The following is a 22,677-nucleotide window of genomic DNA, read 5'->3' as shown; positions in this document are numbered from 1 at the left end:
ATTTATGTAGGTAGTCCCGTTGTGGGATCTTGGGAGAAGTCTCCTGATCGCTTCTACTTTTTTCCCCTGTGAAACAGGGAGCAAGATTATCAGCCTGAAGTGAGGACAGTTAATCCTTATAAGTAATCATTTTCCAGTTCTCCTGTTAAGCGATTTCAGAGCTAGACTTTTAGCTCATCTCTACCAGTACTGAATAATCTTACCACGAGCATTTTTTTGCACCAATCTTACTCCAGGGCCATCTTATTTTCTTGTCTTTATTTTTTCTTTTCATTTTGTCCTTATTTTCTCACCTGTATTTTTTAATTATACAAACTGTCTCAAATCCTCTTTAGATATAGGTGAGGTAAATACAAATAAAACTGGGTATCCTTACAATCTCACAGTATTTTAATCTATTCCTAGTATTGCTTCCTAAATTATTCCTAAATTACAGATTAGTTGTTCCTCTTTTCAAATATTTTCATGGCTCCCAATTTTCAAAAATCCAAATTCTTTATGATATGCAAGGCTCACTCTGACCTGCCTCTACCTCCATTTTCCAGACAGGTTTTTAAGTTTTCCTTCAATTATCACTCCTTCCTCTATCACACTTAACACTTCAGAACTACTATATAATTCTCTGTTGGCAAAATAAATCTTTCTCTTTCTCAGCGTTTCTTGAGCAGTTCTTCCTACCAAGAATTTCTTTTTTCATCTGTCAATAAAAGTTCCACCCATTATTGATAGTCCAGAGATGATGTTATCTATTATGTATGCTATATAAATCTTCTCAAACAGGATAAAGCATTCTCTCTTATATGATAGTTATTATTTCATTTGTATCTCTAATGAAACAGTTAACTAATACTACCTGTAACATAGTTAAGATGTGTCCTTGTTTGTCTTCCTTGAGAAAGCCTTTTTAACACATCTTAATATCCCTCTTAGCAGTTAACACAGAACTTGTACATAATAGATATTCAATACATGCCTACTGAATTCAATTAAATGTGCATAAAGTTCAAGGCAGCATGATGTAGGCTATTTGTATCATATTTCTGTTTAGAATTCAAAGAACCTCACATGGGAACACCTTTTCAAAGAGCCTCATATGTGAAAAACATTTTTCATACCTTTAGCAAAAATGACTAATTGCATACTCAAATATATTTCTCTTAATATATTAATTTTGATTTGTGATCCTTTAAGATACTGGTAGTATTTTAAGATTCTTTACTACATTTACTTGTCAGGAGGCTAATTGAGTTATTTTATTTTAATAATTTTTATACAAGACTATATAAAATTATTAACATCATTTTAAAAACTAGGTTATAAAATTATACATCTGTTGATCATTTATGTATATAGTATAATGATTAATTTTATGTGTCAACTTGACTGGACCATGGGATGCCTAGATATTTGGTCAAACATTATTCTGGGTGCTTCTGTGAGAGTGTTTTTGGATGCAAGTAAACTGAACAAGGCAGACTGCTCTCCCCAATATAGGTGGTCCTCATCCAATTATTTGAAGGCCTGAATAGAACAAAATAGTTTACCCACCCCCAGGTAAGAAAGAACTCTTTCTGTCTGACTGCCTTCAAACTAGGACATCAACTTTTTGTTGCCTTTGGATTTGATCCGAAATACCAGCTCTTCCTGGGTCCTGAGCCTGTTGGCCTTCAGAGTGGAACTACACCCTCAGTTCACCTGGTTCTCAGAACAGAACTACACCATTGGCTCTCCTGGGTCTCCAGCTTGCTGGCTCACCTTGCAGATCTTGGGACTTGTCTGCCTCCATAATTACATGAGCTAATAAGTTTCTCTTTATATACACACACACACGCGCACGCACACAAACACTCATATCCTATTGATCCGGTTTCTCTGGAGACCCCTGCTTAATACATATAGATATGAAATATCTATATATAGAAAAAACATGCAGAAATGAGTTGCTATTTTATTAGGATAGTGCTTTATGGGTTCAAAATTATTAATATTTTAAAAATCATTTAAAATTTTGTTAAATAAATAACTCCAGGTACATCAGATCTTTGTTAAAGTAATGTATAATAATATCTGGTATCTAATATTAGAGAAATATTATTAATATTTGAGAAAAAGTTTGTACAGTATACAAAGAAAAATACTTTACTTTTACATTTATTCCAAAATAATCTGTAAAGTAAATATGGATAATACTTCCATATACATTATTCATAAGCTAAGAGTTTCTATTGTTGATGTAACCTGAAAAGATACAGGCAGAAAGAAGATCAGTGATACTAAGGTGTAACTAAATTAACACAGTAACGCTGCAATACCACTGAGAGCACTTAGTTCACCTGGTTGATAAATAGCAATGAATGGGTTATAGTTTAGTTACAGTCATTATATGGAAAGGAGAAGGTCATACAAGGAGTGATTATTCAAAAACAGGCAAGTATTTGGCCTTCATATGTTTCTTTGGTTTTTACATAAGCAGAAGAAAAGGAGACTACGATGGCCCACATAATACAACTAACGAATATCTTCTATTAAAGATTAGTAAGCCCAGGGATTAAAAGAAGTCAGGCATTAGAAGTTTTTTTTTTAAAAAAAGGTTTTGATCTGCCTCTAACTTCTACTGCATATTTATTTAGCTTCCAAGGGAATTTTTTGCTTTGTGATCTTTGCCAAGGCCCTATTTGTATCAAAGATCTCAGTACCTATCTGTTCCTGATGGATAGCACAGAGAAAATCTATTCTCTTCCCTTAGTGTAATAGCAAGCCAGGATGGTTTCTTGTAGAAGTGGCTGCTTTTGATAATGATGATTCATACACAGGGTTAAACGATAAAGGAACTGGTTCTAGAAGATAGCATTTATAGAAGAGCTAATTAACTATCCATTTAGTCGTTCAACATTTTTTCTGAAAGTCACTAAGCTCGGGATTGTGGTAAAATATAAATATCTCATTCTGGACCAATAATACTACCATATACTAGTACATAAGAATATCAACAGCAAGCATGTATATAACGTTTACTGTGTGTCAAGCTTACAGTTTATACTTCAGCTTATTCAATACTACAGAGAGAGAAAGTAACTTTTGTCCAAGGTTACATAGGTAGGTAAGTGCTAGGGGCAGGATTCAAATTCTGGCTCCAGAGCCATATTCTTAACCTCTAAACCAGGGCTTATACTCCTCTGTACTACTGACATTTGGGATCTTTGCTGTGGACAGCAGTCTGTGGATATTTATCCTGTGTAGGATAACAGTAGTACCCCTGGCCTCTACTCACTAGATGCCAGTAGAACTACCTTCCTCCTCCTCCCCCTGCCCCCCCACCGGTTATGACAACTAAAAATGTCTCAAGACATTGCCAACTGTCCGCTGGAAGATAAAGTGGCCTCTGATTCAAAACCACGGCTTTAATCTGTTGTACCTTTCCTAGAATCAGAACTCTAAGAAGAAAGCTATATGAATATATATGTATGCATCTATTAAACAAAGTAGAAGTGGTAAATTTGTGCTAAGGAAATTCAAAAGGACAAGATTACTTCTGATTATAGAAGAAATTTAAAGCAGGGGGAGTTTAAGCTGAGGTTTGAATGTAGGTTATGTGTCCCCTCTCTGGGCTCTCTTAATATTTTGTACAGATCCATTATTACTGTATATATTTCCATTACTATTATTATTACTATCATTAATTTCTTTTTGTCTATCTGTCCATTACACTGCTGGCCCTTTGAGGTGAAGGACAATTTCTTTTTTTTTTTTTTAAATGTATTTATTTTTGGCTGCATTGGGTCTTCAATGCTGCATGCGGGCGGCGAGGAGGGGCTACTGTTCGTGGCGGTGTGCGGGCTTCTCATTGCAGTGGCCTCTCTTGCTGCGGAACATGGGCTCTAGAGCTCAGGCTCAGTAGTTGTGGCACACGGGCTTAGTTGCTCCGCAGCATGTGGGATCTTCCCGGACCAGGGTTCGAACCTGTGTCCCCTGCATTGGCAGGCGGATTCTTAAGCACTGCACCACCAGGGAAGACCCAGGACTATTTCTTATTCATCTTTGTAACCCTATGGCCTAATATAGTGTAGAATATATAAGTTCTCAATAGATGCTGATTGAAAGAATTGTTGGTACATAGGATGTGGACATGTAGAAATGCAGAAGAGCATTGTTATACAAAAGAGTGAAGCCACAAAGCATAGGACCTGTTTAATAATCACTGACTACAACTTGTGCCTCTGAAAGAGAGGAGTTGAAATATGGTTGGAATCAGACTCTGGAGAGGTTTTCTATGTTTTGTTAAGGAATCTGTACTTAACTGAGTAAGTGGGCCCATGTAGTTCAAACTGGCGTTGTTCAAGGGTCAACCATATGTCAAAAATTTAAATGCACATACTTTTTGATTTCACAATTTTACTATTAGGAAATTATTAGGTTAATTTTTGAACTTATATGCATTGATTATGGGAAATGATATTCATAGCAAATTCTGAATTCTCCAAAGTTCCCTATCTAAATTATCACAGCTTGCTACACACAATATATATATTTGTTCCAAAATTTCTTTTCATAGCCTTGACAATGAAATTAGATCTTCTGATGTTAATGGCATTACCATCCTCAGACTGGATATTCCTATCATAAACATTTCCATCTTCATTGTTTCATCAAATCAACTGTCGAAACTCTGTCAGGTTTGCTTCCACTATAACCCCATTATCCTCACCTCTATAGTTCCAAGGCATTGCACGATTTTTAGATCTTTCCCCAGATTATTAAAGTGTCCCAGTTAGATTCTTACATAATCTTTCATCTCACCTAGTTATCCACTTTCATCAAACTTACCCTCTGAAATAACAAATTATATCATATCACTCTCCTAAAAATATGCCCCAGAAGAAAGTCTCAAGTTCTGGCATTCAAAGTGTTCTTCATTCTGACCTATAGTCTCCCTTTAACCACAGCCTTCCAGGTAGCTAATGCTCCAGCCCAGTCAGTCTGACCAAACATTCCCCTATCACAGTGGACAATTTCCTACCCCTTAGCATTACACATCATAGCAACCCTGAGGGGAAACCCCATTTCTACCTATTTTCAATTTTCTAAATTCTACTCACTCTTCGTAGCTCAACACAAATGTTACCTTCTCTGCGGTATCATTCTAAATTAGAAATTGCTTCTCTTCAAAACTTCCAAACTACTTTATCCCTCTACATAGCATTCATTTCAATTTGCCTTATATTATAGATATACATATATGTATATAATCATTAACAAATTTTTAAAATATTTTCCACACATGAGAAAGTGTTGACATAAAATACAAAGACTGAAAAATAAATCTTAAAATTCTTTAAGCATCTTAGAAAAACTCACAAAAAAAGGCTATAAATATATTAGAAGATCTATTTAATTAATAAACAAACATTAACCAGGTAGTTGCTACTGTAAAACCATCAAGTTGACAAATAATAAGAGAGAGAGAAAGAAAAAGAGAGAAGGAAAGAGAGAAGGAAGGAGGGAAGTAGGAAAGAAGTGAGGGAGGGAGGGAGGGAAGGGAGGGAGGGAAGGATGGAGGGAGGGGAGGGAGGGAGGGAGGGAGGGAGGGAGGGAGGGAGGGAGGGAGGAAGGAGGGAAGGAAGGTCCAGTTATTTTTGTATCTTCCTCCCAAGCACAGTGTTTTATACACAGCAGGCATTTAATAAGTATTTTAAAACATGAATTAATAATGGCTCACATTTTTTCATATTTTTTCTTAGATCCATACATTTTTATAAAACTACTTTGAATTTTTAAATATGAACTTCTTGGAATACATGATCATTTTATTTTATTTTATTTTTTAATTGAAGTATAGTTACTGTACAATATTACATAAGTTACAGGTGTACAATACAGTGATTCACAATTTTCAAAGGTTAGGCTCCATTTATAGTTATTACAAAATATTTGGCTATATTCCTCATGTTGTACAATATATCCTTGTAGTCTATTTTATATCTAATAGTTTGCACCTCTTACTCCCCTCTCCCTTTCCCTCTCCCCACTGGTAACTACCAATTTGTTCTCTGTATCTGTGAGTTTGATTCTTTTTTGTTATATTCACTAGTTTGTTGTATTTTTTAGATTCCACACATAAGTGATTTCATGATCATTTTAAATTCAATGGATGTTTTTCAGAGGGTTGAAGGTAGCCCAGTGTCTACTTTTCCTACCCCCACCAAAACAAAAAACAAAATAAAGCAAAAAAGACTTAATGTTACCTTTTCAACATCGGAGAGGGAAGTTAGTGATTGATTTTGAAGAACCTCTGGTGCAGTGAATGCTCGAAGATCCTGACTGGAAATATTTTCATCTGTAAATGACACGCTACCAGATGGCAGCAATAGCAGAGACCATGGAGAAATGATGAAGCCAAGGGCAGCAGGATCAGCTATGCTTACTGGTTTGTAACCATACAGAATGAAAAGAAAAAAGAAAGATAAATGCTTAAAATTAAGTGATTATAGATCACGTAAATGAATACCCCAGCATATTCATATATATGTGCAGTTACATACACCAAATCAACATGCTACAAAATGAGAGTGGGTTTCATACACCTAATACTGCTAGCATTATTAACAACAACACCTTGATTTGGCTTAGTCTTTCAAACTTAGACTAGATGGCAGATCTTAGAAACTAGAAATAGAGAACTTTCACTGTCAGTCATAAGACTATACTTGGTTCAGATACTTATCACAGTGATACAGAGATATGAATAAGAATCAACAGTTCTTACATTTTGTTGGGTGGAGGGTGGTTCATGGATTCCTTTGACGATTTGGTAAAAACTATGGTTGAGAGACCATTTCAAGAAAACTGCCCATAAATACCTTTGTAAACAAAAGGTGTTCGGGGACTTCCCTGGTGGTGCAGTGGTTAAGAATCCGCCTGCCAATGCAGGGGACATGGGTTCGAGCCCTGGTCCGGGAAGATCCCACATGCCGTGGAGCAACTAAGCCCATGGGCCACAACCACTGAGCCTGCGCTCTAGGGCCTGCAAGCCACAACTACTGAGCCCGTGTGCCCAGACCCCGTGCTCCACAACAAGAGAAGCCACTGTAATGAGAAGCCCGTGCACCGCAACGAAGAATAGCCCCCACTCGCTGCAACTAGAGAAAGCCCGCATGCAGCAACGAAGACCCGAGGCAGCCATAAATGAATGAATGAATGAATGAGTAAATAAATAAATAAATAAATAAATAAATAAATATATATGTGTGTTCATGGATCTCCTTAGAGCCCGTTTATGGACCCCAGGTTAAGATTCTCTGATTTAGACTACAGTGTTCTGAAACTGATAGAAAATAATTCCTTTGATAATTCATCAGATTGAGAATTAGTAGTTTCCAACTACAATGAAAGCCTCCTTTTTGCATCAAGATGTATATAGTCTTGTATGCATTTATTCATTATTTCAGTAGAATTTCAGGCAGCTCTGTGCTACCAAATGTGATCAATGTGGCCTCTAATTTTGCCATGTTTTGATGTTTGTCTTTATGGGTGCCTAAGAGCTCAGTTTAAGAGTATTAAAAAAAAAGTCCTTAGATTTCAGCAGGCCTTCTCTAAAAGTAAAGCTATACATTAGGCTCAGCAAAACAGACTTACTAGAAGGAATATTATTTGACTTCCCATTTCAAAAGGAAATTAAAATAGGTTTTAAGGTAAATGTTAAATAAAACTGAGTTACAGACGCAAGAAATCTCTATAAGAAGGTCAAGAAGGCCGTTGCCCGCCAATGCCATGATTATTGAATCTGTGTTACACTGCTCTCTAAGTCAAATCATAAGAAACTGACAGAAGTCTATGGAATAGTTTATCAAACATACAGTATCTATGCTTTCCTAAAAACAACTTTCATTAGAATTGAATCATCCATCCTTTCTGACTTTTTAACCTCTACCTATGGTCAAGATTCTGATCATCAGAACTTGACTTACGCTGATAAAAATGTAAACTATTAAAATTCATTTCTCCTTTGAAGATTTAAAAAGCCAACTGTACATTCTCCTGCATTCTTATGAATTTGAAACATGTCTTTAACAACTGTGTCAAGGAAGAAAAATGTGTTTGAATGCATCTTTAATCAGTCAGCATATCTTATGCGGCCCTGAGGCCAAGTTACAAACCAGTGGTCCTCACATTCCTACTCAACCACACATCAGGTTGCTAAGAACATGACTCAGAATTCTCATAGCAAAATATGTTTCAATGAATCATCATAGCTGTTAAGCTTAGGTATACTGTTGCCTTTCACAGCCACTTTACACACTGTCTTTTACTTGAGATTTTTCTTGTTTCTTGAGGTAGGACTGTATTGCTATAAACTTCCCTCTAGGTTTGGGTCATCGTGTTTTCATTGTCATTTGTTTCTAGGTATTTTTTGATTTCCTCTTTGATTTCTTCAGTGATCTCTTGGTTACTGAGTAGTGTATTGTTTAGCCTCCATGTGTTTGTATTTTTTAGTTTTTTTCCTGTAATTGATATCTACTCTCATAGCGCTATGGTCGGAAAAGATACATGGTACGATTTTAATTTTTTAAAATTTACCAAGGCTTGATTTGTGACCCAAGATATGATCTATCCTGGAGAATGTTTCATGAGCACTTGAGAAAAAAGTGTATTCTGTTGTTTTTGGATGGAATGTCCTATAAATATCCATTAAGTCCATCTTGTTTAATGTGTCATTTAAAGCTTGTGTTTCCTTATTTATTTTCATTTTGGATGATTCGTCCATTGGTGAAAGTGGAGTGTTAAAGTCCCCTACTATGATTGTGTTACTGTCGATTTCCCCTTTTATGGCTGTTAGCATTTGTCTTATGTTTTGAGGTGCTCCTGTGTTGAGTGCATAAATATTTACAATTGTTGTATCTTCTTCTTGGATCGATCCCTTGATCATTATGTAGTGGCCTTCTTTGTCTCTTGTAATAGTCTTTCTTTTAAAGTCTATTTTGTCTGATATGAGAATTGCTACTCAAGCTTTCTTTTGATTTCCATTTGCATGGAATATTTTTTCAATCCCCTCACTTTCATATGGTATGTGTCCCTAGGTCTGAAGTGGGTCTCTTATAGACAGCATATACACGGGTCTTGTGTTTGTATCCATTCAGCCAGTCTATATCTTTTGGTTGGAGCATTTAATCCATTTACATTTAAGGTAATTATCAATATGTACGCTCCTATTACCATTTTCTTAATTGTTTCAGGATTGTTTTTGTAGATCTTTTCCTTCTCTTGTGTTTCCTGCCTAGAGAAGTTCCTTGAACATTTGTTGTAAAGCTAGCTTGGTGGTGCTGAATTCTCTTCGATTTTGCTTGTCTGTAAAGGTTTTAATTTCTCTGTCGAATCTGAAGGAGATCCTTGCTGGGTAGAGTAATCTTGGTTGTAGGTTTTTCCCTTTCATCACTTTAAATATGTCCTGCCACTCCCTTCTGGCTTGCAGAGTTTCTGCTGAAAGATCAGCTGTTAACCTTATGGGGATTCCCTTGTATGCTACTGTTGCTTTTCCCTTGCTGCTTTTAATATTTTTTCTTTGTATTTAATTTTTGATAGTTTGATTAATATGTGTCTTGGTGTGTTTCTCCTTCGATTTATCCTGTATGGGACTCTCTGTGTTTCCTGGACTTGATTGACTATTTCCTTTCCCATATTAGGGAAGTTTTCAACTATAATCTCTTCAAATATTTTCTCAGTCCCTTTCTTTTTCTCTTCTTCTTCTGGGACCCCAATAATTCGAACGTTGGTGCATTTAATGTTGCCCCAGAGGTCTCTGAGACTGCCCTCAATTCTCTTCATTCTTCTTTCTTTATTCTGCTCTGCAGTAGTTATTTCCACTATTTTATCTTCAAGCTCACTTATCTATTCTTCTGCCTCAGTTTTTCTGTTACTGATTCCTTCTAGAGAATTTTTTATTTCATTTATTGTGTTGTTCATCATTGTTTGTTTGCTCTTTAGTTCTTCTAGGTCCTTGTTAAACCTTTCTTGTATTTTCTCCATTCTATTTCCAAGATTTTGGATCATCTTTACTATCATTACTCTGAATTCTTTTTCAGGTAGACTGCCTATTTCCTCTTCATTTGTTAGGTCTGGTGGGTTTTTACCTTGCTCCTTCATCTGATGCATATTTCTCTGTCTTCTCATTTTGCTTAACTTACTGTGTTTGGGGTCTCCTTTTCGCAGGCTGCAGGTTTGTAGTTCCTGTTGTTTTTGGTGTCTGCCCCCAGTGGGTGAGGTTGGTTCAGTGGGTTGTGTAGGCATCCTGGTGGAGGGGACTGGTGCCTGTGTTCTGGTGGATAAGGCTGGATCTTGTCTTTCTGGTGGGCAGGACCACATCCGGTGGTGTGTTTTGGGGTGTCTGTGACCTTATTATGATTTTAGGCAGCCTCTCTGCTAATGGGTGGGGTTGTGTTCCTGTCTTGCTAGTTGTTTGGCATGGGGTGTCCAGCACTGCAGCTTGCTGGTCATTGAGTAGAGCTGGGTCTTAGTGTTGAGATGGAGATCTCTGGGAGAGCTCTCACCAACTGATATTACGTGGGGCCTGGAGGTCTCTGGTAGTCCAACGTCCTGAACTCGCCTCTCCTACCTCAGAGGCTCAGTCCTGACACCCAGCCGGAGCACCAAGACCCTGTCAGCCTCACAGCCAGGTACGTGGGGATTTTCTTGCCTTTTGGGAAGTCTGAGGTCTTCTGCCAGCGTTCAGTAGATGTTCTGTAGGAGTTGTTCCACATGCAGATATATTTTTGATGTATTTGTGGGGAGGAAGGTGATCTCCACATCCTACTCCTCCGCCATCTTGAAGATCCTCCCCCACACAGTCTTTTAAAAGCTTCTTCTTGGGTATCTCATGCACAAATACCACAGAATCCAGCCAGAGAAGAACTTAAACAAGGCAGAAGAATATTTTCTTTGCCAAAGGATGCTATTCAAAATATTGAGATTTCACATCTCACAGACATAATAAAATAGTCTATAATCAATTCTTTTCAAATTAGCAACTAAAGGGAACAAACACTAGGAGGCCAATTCAGAAGGCAATGCACTAATATCTGTTATGAGATGATGATGACCTGGAACCACAGTGGTAGTGAGAACCTGTTGGAATGCAAATGTATCTTAGAGGTAGTGACAACAAAATTTCCTGACAGACTGGATGTGGAGTGAGAGAAAGAGGGGAATCAGGATGACTCCAAGAGTTTGGTCTCAGGAACAGGAAGGATGGAGTGTCATCAACTGAGAGTAAGAAGACTGTAAGAATAGCATAGGTTGCTGAGGTAGGGGCTGGGAGATAGTGGTAGGAATTAGAACTTTACTTTGGGACCTATTAAGTTTAAGATATCTGTTAGATATTCAAATGGAGGTGTCAAATATGCAGTTGCATCTCAAGTTTGGGAGAATGGTCTGAATTGGGGAGTCACTGGTCTAATAGATGGTACTGAAAGCCTTGTAACTGGATGAGATGACCAAAAAGTGAGTTAAGATAGAAAAGAAATAAAGGACATTGGACAGTGCTGTGGGGTACTCCAACTTTAAGACCAACTGCTCCTTCTCAGTCTTTTCTTCCAGCTTGCTGAACCTAAGAGAGGAGGATGGGATTCTAACTCTCATGCCTAATTCCTGTCATCCTTATTTGGGGACAGAATTATGGTTTCTGGTATATCTATTACCATTTGAATTTATAAATTATTAGGGATCACAGCTAACACAGAAGCATGAATGCCATCCGGACATGCTATTTCTTGTCCTTCCACTCTTGGTATTGGTATCCACTCATACCTGAAAAGAGCTTGCTGCACTCCTCCTCCTCATCCCAGGCAACAGACTGACCCTACCCTCTCCTTGACAGAGTAGCATAGAACAGAAACTGTTGAAGGTGAAAGTAATCTATAATTGCTTATCACTTTGAAATTAAGAGGTTTACTCACTTATCAGCACAATGAAGATCAGCAAAACTAATACTCTGACAAGAACTGTATCTTTCAACTTTTCCTTTATACAATAGGTTTTTGTTTCTTTGTTTTTACTTAACACCTAAAGTATACCCTTATTTTAAGTACTATATATTTAAACATAATATTCTCAAAATTACAAGTCATTTGCTCATAGAGTCCATAGTTTTATTGGGGAGATAAAATGTATTCATAAATAAATACAAGATAAAAAGGATAAGGTATTTAAAAGACAATACAAAAAGAAATTTAGAGGAAATTACTTCAGTTACAATGAAGAGAGAATTAATTTTTTTAAATATATGTGGTCCTTTAAGACGAGTAAGATTTGACCATGGTTAAGAGGGAGATTTCAAAGAGAAGAAACAGCCAAAGCAAAGGCATATGGTCAGGAAATTATTAAGTTTGTACAAGGAACAAACTCCAAGAATTTGGAGCACAGGAATGGTAGAGAGCAGTGAAAAACAGAATTACCAACGTGGGTCATATTTTTACTTGTTAAAAAACACACATACAAATAAATGACACAAATATTTTCGTTGTTTTCAAATGTGATTTTTAAATGTCTTGTAATAAAACTAAAGCAGCTGTGACAACAAACTACATTGTTGTCAAATTCCCAAAGCACACACATGACATTTAAGTGCTCCATTCTTCAGAAAACAAACCACAAAATATATTTTTCAATAACTATAAAGGGTTATGCAAACCTTCAAGTGAGGAAATTTAGAGTCATGGCTACAATCAGTCTAATTCACCCTCCTTCTCTAACTAAAAGAAAGGAATTTAAAGCAAATGTATTCAAAATCCTCCAAAGAATGCTAACAAAAGAATATTTAAAAATGGAATTCCAGAAGCTTGTAATTTGGTGTCCCATAATGTTTTAGTTGTGTGATGACTGTCCTCAAGAATGCTATTATTGTTTAAAAGTAAATCTGATGTGAACTGATTCCAGGACTCAAATGATTCTATTTAAAGACTTTTCCAAACATTCCACAGAGAAAGTTGCTTAATCAAAATTTCAAGCAGTTAGAGGCAAAGTTATAAATAAGCAGAAATTTGATATGCAAAGAAACATCTTAGAGCTTCTTTCCAATGTTCCCTTAAACTAAGCCCCATCCTATATGTTTCCCCCCCACTGAGGGGTCTTACCATCTCCTTTAGATTGTCCCCTTCATTTAATTTTCTTGGCCTTCCAGTTACAGTATAAAAATTAGAGAAATGATCATAACTGGGTAACAAACATGATAAGGCAAAACAATCAAAAGTATAAGCAAATCATCTAAAACACTTAGAACAACAATGAAACCATTTTGACCTGAAAAGTCCCTTTGCCTATCTAAGCACATATATGTTCTATTATAGTACTTGGCAAAAATCTACGCAGAAGCCACTGTTTCAAACTCTGAAGGATCTGATGAAGTCATTCTATGATACAGGATTCTCTCAAAAATTCAGTTCATGTATGCATAAAAATACACACACACACACACACACACACACACACACACAGAGAGACAGTGTTAAATCAATCATCTGGTGTAACAATGCACAAACAGAAAAAAATATGGTTTAGAATATTTCCCCTATATTTTAACATTTTCTTGATAGTAAAGCTTTGTGATAAACTGTTTAAGGTTCACTGCAACTCACCAAGAAAAAAAAGGAGAGGACTCAAATCAATAAAATTAGAAATGAAGAAGGAGAAGTTACAACAGACACCACAGAAATACAAAGGATCATAAGAGACTGCTACAAACAACTATATGCCAATAAAATGGACAACCAAGAAGAAATGGACAAATTCTTAGAAAGATACAACCTTCCAAGACCGGACTAGGAAGAAACAGAAAATATGAACAGACCAATCACAAGTACTAAAATTGAAACTGTAATTAAAAAACTCCCAACAAACAAAAGTCCAGGACCAGATGGCTTCACAGGTGAATTCTATCAAACATTTAGAGAAGAGCTAACACCTATCCTTCTCAAACTCTTTCAAAAGATTGCAGAGGAAGGAACACTCCCAGGCCCATTCTATGAGGCCACCATCACCATGATACCAAAACCAGACAAAGATACCACAAAAAAAAGAAAATCACAGGCCAATATCACTGATGAACATAGATGCAAAAATACTCAACAAAATACTAGCAAACCAAATCCAACAATACATCAAAAGGATCATACACCATGATCAAGTAGGATTTATCCTAGAGATGCAAGGATTCTTCAAAATCTGCAAATCAGTGTGATACACCACATTAACAAACTGAAGAATAAAAACCATATGATCATCTCAATACATATAGAAAAAGCTTCTGACAAAATTCAACACCGATTTATGATAAAAGGTCTCCAGAAAGTGGGAATAGAGGGAACTTACTTGAACATAATAAAAGGCATATATGACAAACCCACAGCTAACATCATTCTCAACAGTGAAAAGCTGAAAGCATTCCCTCTAAGATCAGGAACAAGGCAAGGACGTCCACTGTCACCACTTTTACTCAACACAGTTTTGGAAGTCCTTGCCACGGCAATCAGAGAAGGAAAAGAAATAAAAGGAGGACTTACCTGGTGTTGCAGTGGTTAAAAACCGGCCCGCCAATGCAGGGGACACGGGTTCGAGCCCTGGTCCAGGAAGCTCCCACATGCTGTGGAGCAACTAAGCCCATGTGCCATAACTACTGAGCCTGTGCTCTAGACCCTGTGAGCCACAACTACTGAAGCCCACATGCTTAGAGCCCGTGCTCCGCAACAAGAGAAGCCATCGCAATGAGAAGTCTGTGCACAGCAATGAAGAGTAGCCCCCGCTCGCCGCAACTAGAGAAAGCCTGCATGCAGCAACAAAGGCCCAACACAGCCAAAAATAAATAAATTAAAATAAATTAAAAAGAAAGAAATGAAAGGAATACAAATTGGAAGTAAAACTGTCAAATATTTGCAGATGACATGGTACTATACAAAGAAAATCCTAAAGATGCTACCAGAAAACTACTAGAGCTCATCAATAAATTCGGTAAAGTTGCAGGATACAAAATTAATACACAAAAATCTCTTGTATTCCTACATACTAATAACAAAAGGTCAGAAAGAGAAATTACGGAAATAATCCCATTTACCACTGCATCAAAAAGAATAAAATACTGAGGAATAAACCTACCTATGGAGACAAAAGACTTCTACTCTGAAAACTATAAAATGCTGATGAAAGAAATTGGAGATGACACCAACAGATGCAAGGATATACCATGTTCTTGTATTGGAAGACCCAATATTGTCAAAATGACTATACTATCTAAGGCAATCTACAGATTCAATGCAATCCCTATCAAATTACCAATGGCATGTTTCACACAACTAGAACAAAAAATTCTAAAATTTATATGGAAACACAAAGACCCCAAATAGCCAAAGCAATCCTCAGAAAGAAAAACAGAGTTGGAGAAATCAGACTCCCTGACTTCAGACTATACTACAAAGCTACAGCAATCAAAACATCATGATACAGATGATGCAAAAGCAGAAATATAGATCAATGGAACAGGATAGAAAGCCCAGAAATAAACTCATGTACCCATTGTCAATTAATCTATGACAAAGGGGGCGAGAACACATAATGGAGAAAAAACAGTCTCTTCAATAAGTGGTGATGGGAAAACTGGACAGCTACATGTAAAAGAATGGAATTAGAATACTCTCTAACGCCACACACAAAAATAAACTCCAAATGGATCAAAGAGCTAAATGTAAGGCTGGTTACTGTAAAACTCTTAGAGAAAAACATAGGCAGAACACTTTTTGACGTAAATCACAGCAATATCTTTTGTGATCCACCTCTTACAGTAATGAATATAAAAATAAACAAATGGGACCTAATTAAACTTAAATGCTTCTGCACAGCAAAGGAAACCATAAACAAAATGAAAAGATGGCCCACAGAATGGGAGTAAATACTTGCAAATTAATTTGTCAAAAAAACAAACAACCCAATCAAAAAAAAAAAAAATGGACAGAAGATCTAAATAGACATTTCTCCAAAGAAAACATACAGATGGCCAAAAAGCACATGAAAAGATGCTCAACATCACTAATTATCAGAGAAATGCAAATCAAAACTACAGCGAGGTATCACCTCACACTGGTCAGAATGGCCATCATCAAAAAGTCTATAGACAGAGGCTTCCCTGGTGGCGCAGTGGTTGAGAATCTGCCTGCCAGTGCAGGGAACACGGGTTCGATCCCTAGTCTGGGAAGATCCCACATGCCGCAGAGCAACTAAGCCCGTGCGCCACAACTACTGAGCCTGTGCTCTAGAGCCCGTGAGACACAACTACTGAGCCCACGTGCTGCAACTACTGAAGCCCATGCGTCTAGACCCCGTGCTCTGCAGCAAGAGAAGCCACCGCAATGAGAAGCCCGCGCACTGCAATGAAGAGTAGCCCCCGCTTGCTGCAACTAGAGAAAGCCCGCGTGCAGCAACAAGGACCCAACACAGCCAAAATAAATAAATAAAATAAATACATTTTAGAAAAAAGTCTATAGACAATAAATGCTGGAGAGGGTGTGGAGAAAAGGAAATCCTCCTACACTGTTGGTGGGACTGTCAATTGGTACAACCACTACGGAGAACAGTATGGAGGTTCCTTAAAAAACTAAAAATAGAACTACCATATGATCCAGCAATCCCACTCCTGGGCATATATCCAGAGAAAACCATAATCTGAAAGGATGCATGCACCCCAGTGTTCACTGCAGCACTATTTACAATAGCCAAGACATGGAAGCAACCTAAATGTCCTTGGACAGAGGAATGGATAAAGAAGATGTAGTACATATATACAATGTAGTATTAGTCAACCATAACAAAGAATGAAATAATGCCATTCACAGCAACACCGATGGACCTAGAGATTCTCATACTAAGTGAAGTAACCCAGACAGAGAAAGACAAATACCAAATGATATCACTTGTGTGGAATCTAATTTAAAAAAAAGAAACAAACAAATGAACTTACTTACAGAACAGAAACAGACTTACAGATATTGAAAAGAAACATATGGTTACTGAAGGGGAAACATTGTGGGGAGGGATAAATCAGAAGCCTGGGTTGAATACACACACACACACACACACACACACACACTACTATATATGATAGATAACCAACAAGGGCCTACTGTATAGCACAGGGAACTCTACTCAATATTTTGTGGTAACCTATATGACAAAGGAATCTAAAAAAGAATGAATATATGTGCATGTATAACTGAATCACTTTGCTGTACACTTGAAACTAACACAAGATTAGTAAATCAACTATACTCCAAAAAAAAAAAAACAAAAAAACAGATTCATGGGAAATTACAGTCTATGCTCCAAATTGATTTCCAATTAAAAATTTATTATTTCCTCATAATTTTTGTTACTAACTTTTAAAACTTCAGTTTCTCTAATATGAAACAACAGAATAGCAACCCCTTTTTGAAAATAAAATTATGCATTACAATTGGAATTAAGACATCTGTATAGGGACTTCCCTGGTGATGCAGTGGTTAAGAATCCGCCTGCCAATGCAGGAGACACGGGTTCGATCCCTGGTCCCGGAAGATCCCACATGCCACGGAGCAACTTAAGCCCATGCACCACAACTACTGAGCCTGCACTCTAGAGCCCGTGAGCCACAATTACTGAGTCCGTGTGCCACAACTACTGAAGCCTGTGTGCCCTAAAGCCCGCACGCCACAACTACTGAGCCCACGCGCCACAACTACTGAAGCCCGCATGCTCTAGGGCCCACGTGCTGCAACTACTGAAGCCCACGTGCCTAGAGCCTGTGCTCTGCAACAAGAAAAGGCCACCACAATGAGAAGCCCACGCACCACAACGAAAAGTAGCCCCTGCTTGCAGCAACCGGAGAAATTCCACACGCAGCAATGAATACCCAATGCAGCTAAAAATAAAATAAAATAATAAATTTTAAAACATTAATTAAAAAAAAGACATCTGTATAATATAAATTGATAATGATCATCTCTTCAAAGACATTTTACATCATGTAAATTTTCTTGATGTAGCCAATCATTCAACAGCATTTAATAAACTCCTATAAGCCTTTGGTCCTCAAGAACTTATGTTCTGATATAGTATGTCCCAGACTTTGCTAAGCATTCAAATCTCTAAACTCACCTAGGAGATTTAAAAATATATAAGACAAACTGTCAGCTTCATATCATTCCTTTTATTATCTGACTTCATTAATTTAGTATATAGTCTCATTTAATTAAGAGAGGCAGTAAGGTGTAATGGTTAGGACTAAAGCCAGAATCCCTGGGTTCAGATCCTAGGTTTGACATTTGTAGCTTACATTGCGATCTTAAATAAGTTACTTGGCCTCTCTGTGCCTCAATTTCCTCATCTGAATAGATAAGGCTGCTGTGGGGATTAATGCAAAAAGCACTTAGAACTGTTTCTCGCACACAGAAAATGCAATACAAAAGTAGTAGCTATTATTATTTAATAAAACTCTGAAGATACCAGATGCAGACAGTATATCTAAGAAAAGTCTCTACTTAAGTTCATCTTTAATCACCTATTTAGCTTTTCCCCCCACAATGGAAGACAAGGAGCATACCATACATAACAAGTACTGTTTCAAAATAACAAACTTCTCAAATTGCTCTATTTTAGATCTTTGGGGATTTGGGGGGCATTTCTTACCTAAAAGTCATACTAGAAATACAGATGACTTAAGATACAAAGTATCCTAAAATACTGTTTTTTTCTTTAATTCCTTGGGGAATATATCTTCTATAAGCGTTCTATTTATTGCATGGCATTTCTAGTTAGCATAGATCCCAAATTTAGAAAAATTAGTTTAAAATTTTACAAGCAAGGAACTTTGTACTTACTGAGCAACTAACTACACAAGTGAAATTGGTTTTACTGTACCTAGTCATTATCTTCAGGTATAACATGAATTATTAGATTCATGTTAATAAAAAATTAACTGAATGTACACATATCAACTATAGTAAGAACATACAGCTTTAGAAATTTTTATTTGTAATAGAATTTACAGCATTCTGATAACACAAAATTATGCAAACTCGTCAGTCTAAATTGATATATATGAGCTTTTCTTCACTAGAATAGGAAAAGACATTTTTATCTCTTACTGATGACATTTAATCACACAAACACACACATTCTTTTCTTTTTCTTTTTTTTAAACACTAAACACAAGCAAGCCACCTATCCAAACCACAACCACTGGAATCTTGGTATGACTTACGCATCAATTAGGCTTTTAGTAGTTTTGTTTTGTTACGTACTTGCAAGACTCTTGAGGTAATTCCAAACCATGTATCGTCATAACAAAACACTAAATGAGATCTGAGTTTAACAAAAGTGATATATGTATGTAATCTATATTAGTAAAACTAAATTGGTTATGATTATTAAAAGCAATAGGGTTTAAATACCTGGACAATATGGATAGAAGGCAGCAGGTCTGTTAGCCTTTGCCCTCCTTTTCAGCAAACCTCCTTGGCCACCTGATCAGCATTAAAGAAACTGTTGTAGAAATATTTCTCCCTTCCGTTCTTATCATATTCTGAAGAAACTGCCCACTTTGTTCCTTTAGCATATTAAGTTCCTCCTCTCTGATTTTTCTTTAGTGTTCACCTTTTCCACCAATGTTCTTTACTCACATCAGTAAAAACTGCACACCTCAGGGGCTTCCCTGGTGGCGCAGTGGTTGAGAATCTGCCTGCCAATGCAGGGGACACAGGTTTGAGCCCTGGTCTGGGAGGATCCCACGTGCCGCAGAGCAACTAGGCCCGTGAGCCACAATTACTGAGCCTGCGCGTCTGGAGCCTGTGCTCCGCAACAAGAGAGGCCGCGATAATGAGAGGCCCGCGCACCACAATGAAGAGTGGTCCCCACTTGCCACAACTAGAGAAAGCCCTTGCACAGAAACGAAGACCCAACACAGCCATAAATAAATAAATAAATTTAAAAAACAAAACAAAACAAAAAACTGCACACCTCAAAATTATATGACAAAATACTGAACAAAATGCTTCTGTAACTCTGTTTTCACACATTTCTTCTAGAATATAAGTGGTTTAAGAATAGGAAATATGAATTTCCTAACGATCAAGTACAACACCATTATGATAAGGTAATTGCAATACTTGAAAAAAATGAATTTGTTTACAATGCTAACTGTAGACCACCAGTCCACACCTTTTAAAGGTGTCCTCTGCCCTGATCTACGACAATAACTTATCAATTTACATTCTGCTGGTCACAAAAAAATTTTATTTTGAATCGCTATTATGAAGAAAAAGTTTTCTTTCAACTTTTGAACACCAGGAACTCTAAATTATTCACTGAGGGAATATTCTGGATCTTCATTTTATTCACCAATCTTTATTACTTATAGTTACATTTTCAAGTATGATTCAAAGGAAGTGTCAGCTTTTTTAACTGGAATACTAAAACAAACTTATTTACAAAGTATCTGATTTTGAGGGCTTAGGGGTAACTGAGAAAGCAGAGTCCTCCTGTCTCCTAACTCACAGGATTTTTGTGTGAATTCTGGAGACAGGGCACAGGATTCTATACAGTATTTTCTAAAAGCTTCCTGGGGTACTCCCCTGGTGGTTCAGTGGTTAAGAATCCGCCTGCCAATGCAGGGGACATGGGCTTGATCTCTGGTCCGGGAAGATCCCACATGCCACAGGGCAACTAAGCCCATGTGCCGCAACTACTGAGCCTGCGCGCCGCAACTACTGAAGCCCGCACACTCTGGGGCCTGCGTGCTGCAACTACTGAAGCCCACGCCTAGAGCCTGTGCTCCGCAACAAGAGAAGCCACCACAATGAGAAGCCCTCACGTCACAACAAAGTGCAGCAATGAAGACCCAGCACAGCCTAATTAATTACTTAATTAATTAATTTTAAAAAGACATCAAATTGTATATTAAAAAAAAAAAAGCTTCCTGGGGATTCAGATGGGCACACCAATCTACCCGACACACAAACAGGAACCAATGCCCTTATCAGGGGCAATAAAATAGCATCATAGCTCAATTAAGTTGTGTCTTGACCTTGTACTTGCTCCATCTCTATGTCAATTAACTAATACTAAGGACATCATGAAATGGAATATGTGTGGCTTTATATCCTTCCTTAAAGCTTAAAAATTTTTTTTCACTTTATAAAGCCATGAATGAGGCATTTAATAAGAGATATGGTAAGCTAGAAAGTGTTACAAGAAACTATTTTATCAAATTATAATAAAGTCATTTTGTATTAGAAAGGCAGAATGACTACCAGAAATAATTTTAGACTAGAAGGGAGACCTAAACAGCTCTTCTCTGTAAGAGGGAAGCTGAATAAATGGCACCAAACTGAGGATATCGTTGACTGTGCATTTAGAAATGAATTCCCTTATGCAGCTGATAAAATTATCTTTATTTGGCTTTTTTTTCTATCTTGTTCCCAAAAGAAAGCAAACTGCAAATGAACTTCCAATGCACTTTGCTTCTTTTCTGACACTTTCTAAAATCCAATGAATATCTACATTGTATCTCTTCAAACCTTGAGGTGAGCACCTTTGATCTCTTCTATCCTGATATGTCAATGTGGTATTAAGCATACAACCAGTATGTGGAAAACATCCTGGGATTAATACCAATTTTTTATTTCCCCAAGGAGGGCCTAAACTTTGAGAGCAAAACTGTTTCTTACGTCTATCATATTTTAGGCTGTAGACTTCCAATAGACAAATTTGCTTGAAGGTGGTTTCTTTCTTAAAATGCACAAATCATATCTTATTTGAGTATTCCATTCAAGCAGTTGCAAAAATGTTAATCTTGAATGGTAAAGTCTATTTAAAAACTTGATTTTATTGCTAGTTTAACAATTTTGTCTAAGCAATCTTGGAACCAAGTGCTAAGCTTCTTAAAGCACTGGCATTTCTGTTGCCACCTAACAACTTCATGACAGCCCCTGTAGATCACACAACTGCCACATTATATTTTGCCAGACAAAATAAATTATAACTGAGGTAATTAGCAATAGAAATAACTTTTACAGTAAAGGCCCTTTATAAAGCAGCGGGTTTGGGGTTTCCCCCCGCCCCAATACAGACAAAGTTTCAGGTTAAAGGAGATCTTCCTCCACCCTTGCTACCTGCATAAAGCTGGGGAAAAAAAGAACACAAAATTTTAAAAGTGAACTCACCAACTTCTCTTCACTTTGAAGGACCTGGAATTTATACAAAGACTGAAAAACCAATAATATCAAGGGTGACTGTCATTTATTTCATTTTTGAGGAACTAGATGAAAAGGTCAATGAAGATTAGTGTATATTTTCAGTTTGCAGAGGAAGGAAATAGTATTCCAGAAAGAAACTGGCTTGATTTATGATGACAGGCTTCCACATAACCATGATCTGTAGCTGCTTATGAAAAACATCTTTGTGCTCACTAATGCTATTCTCTGCTGCTCTTCAGATTACCATCCTCCTATTTTACATTTTAAAGAAATGTTCCTTCTCAAAGGAAAAAGGAGGGAGGGGGCTTATTTGAATGGTAAACTATTCTATTTTTCAAAAAGAAATATAACAATATATTTCTTGTAAAAATGTTAACCATGACTGACACACATCACCCCAAGAAAAATCTTAACCTGT

At 37.1% G+C, this 22,677-nt stretch overlaps 1 protein-coding gene across 12 annotated transcripts in view; it reads right to left on the bottom strand.

The window, feature by feature from the left end:
• The window catches only part of PTPN13 (protein tyrosine phosphatase non-receptor type 13), a 226,512-nt gene that overhangs the window by 137,664 nt on the left and 66,171 nt on the right, over nt 1–22,677 (bottom strand). For all 12 annotated transcript variants that reach the window (XM_061192478.1, XM_061192479.1, XM_061192482.1 and 9 more), the window contains exon 3: nt 6,243–6,421. In XM_061192478.1, coding sequence (XP_061048461.1) covers nt 6,243–6,421 — 179 coding nt within the window. The remainder of the gene's footprint in view (nt 1–6,242; nt 6,422–22,677) is intronic.

The sequence above is a fragment of the Eubalaena glacialis genome, chromosome 5, assembly GCF_028564815.1.
Source record: "Eubalaena glacialis isolate mEubGla1 chromosome 5, mEubGla1.1.hap2.+ XY, whole genome shotgun sequence".
Taxonomy (NCBI): domain Eukaryota; kingdom Metazoa; phylum Chordata; class Mammalia; order Artiodactyla; family Balaenidae; genus Eubalaena; species Eubalaena glacialis.
The sequence above is the reverse complement of the archived record's forward strand: the minus strand, read 5'-3'. Positions and strand labels throughout refer to the sequence as shown.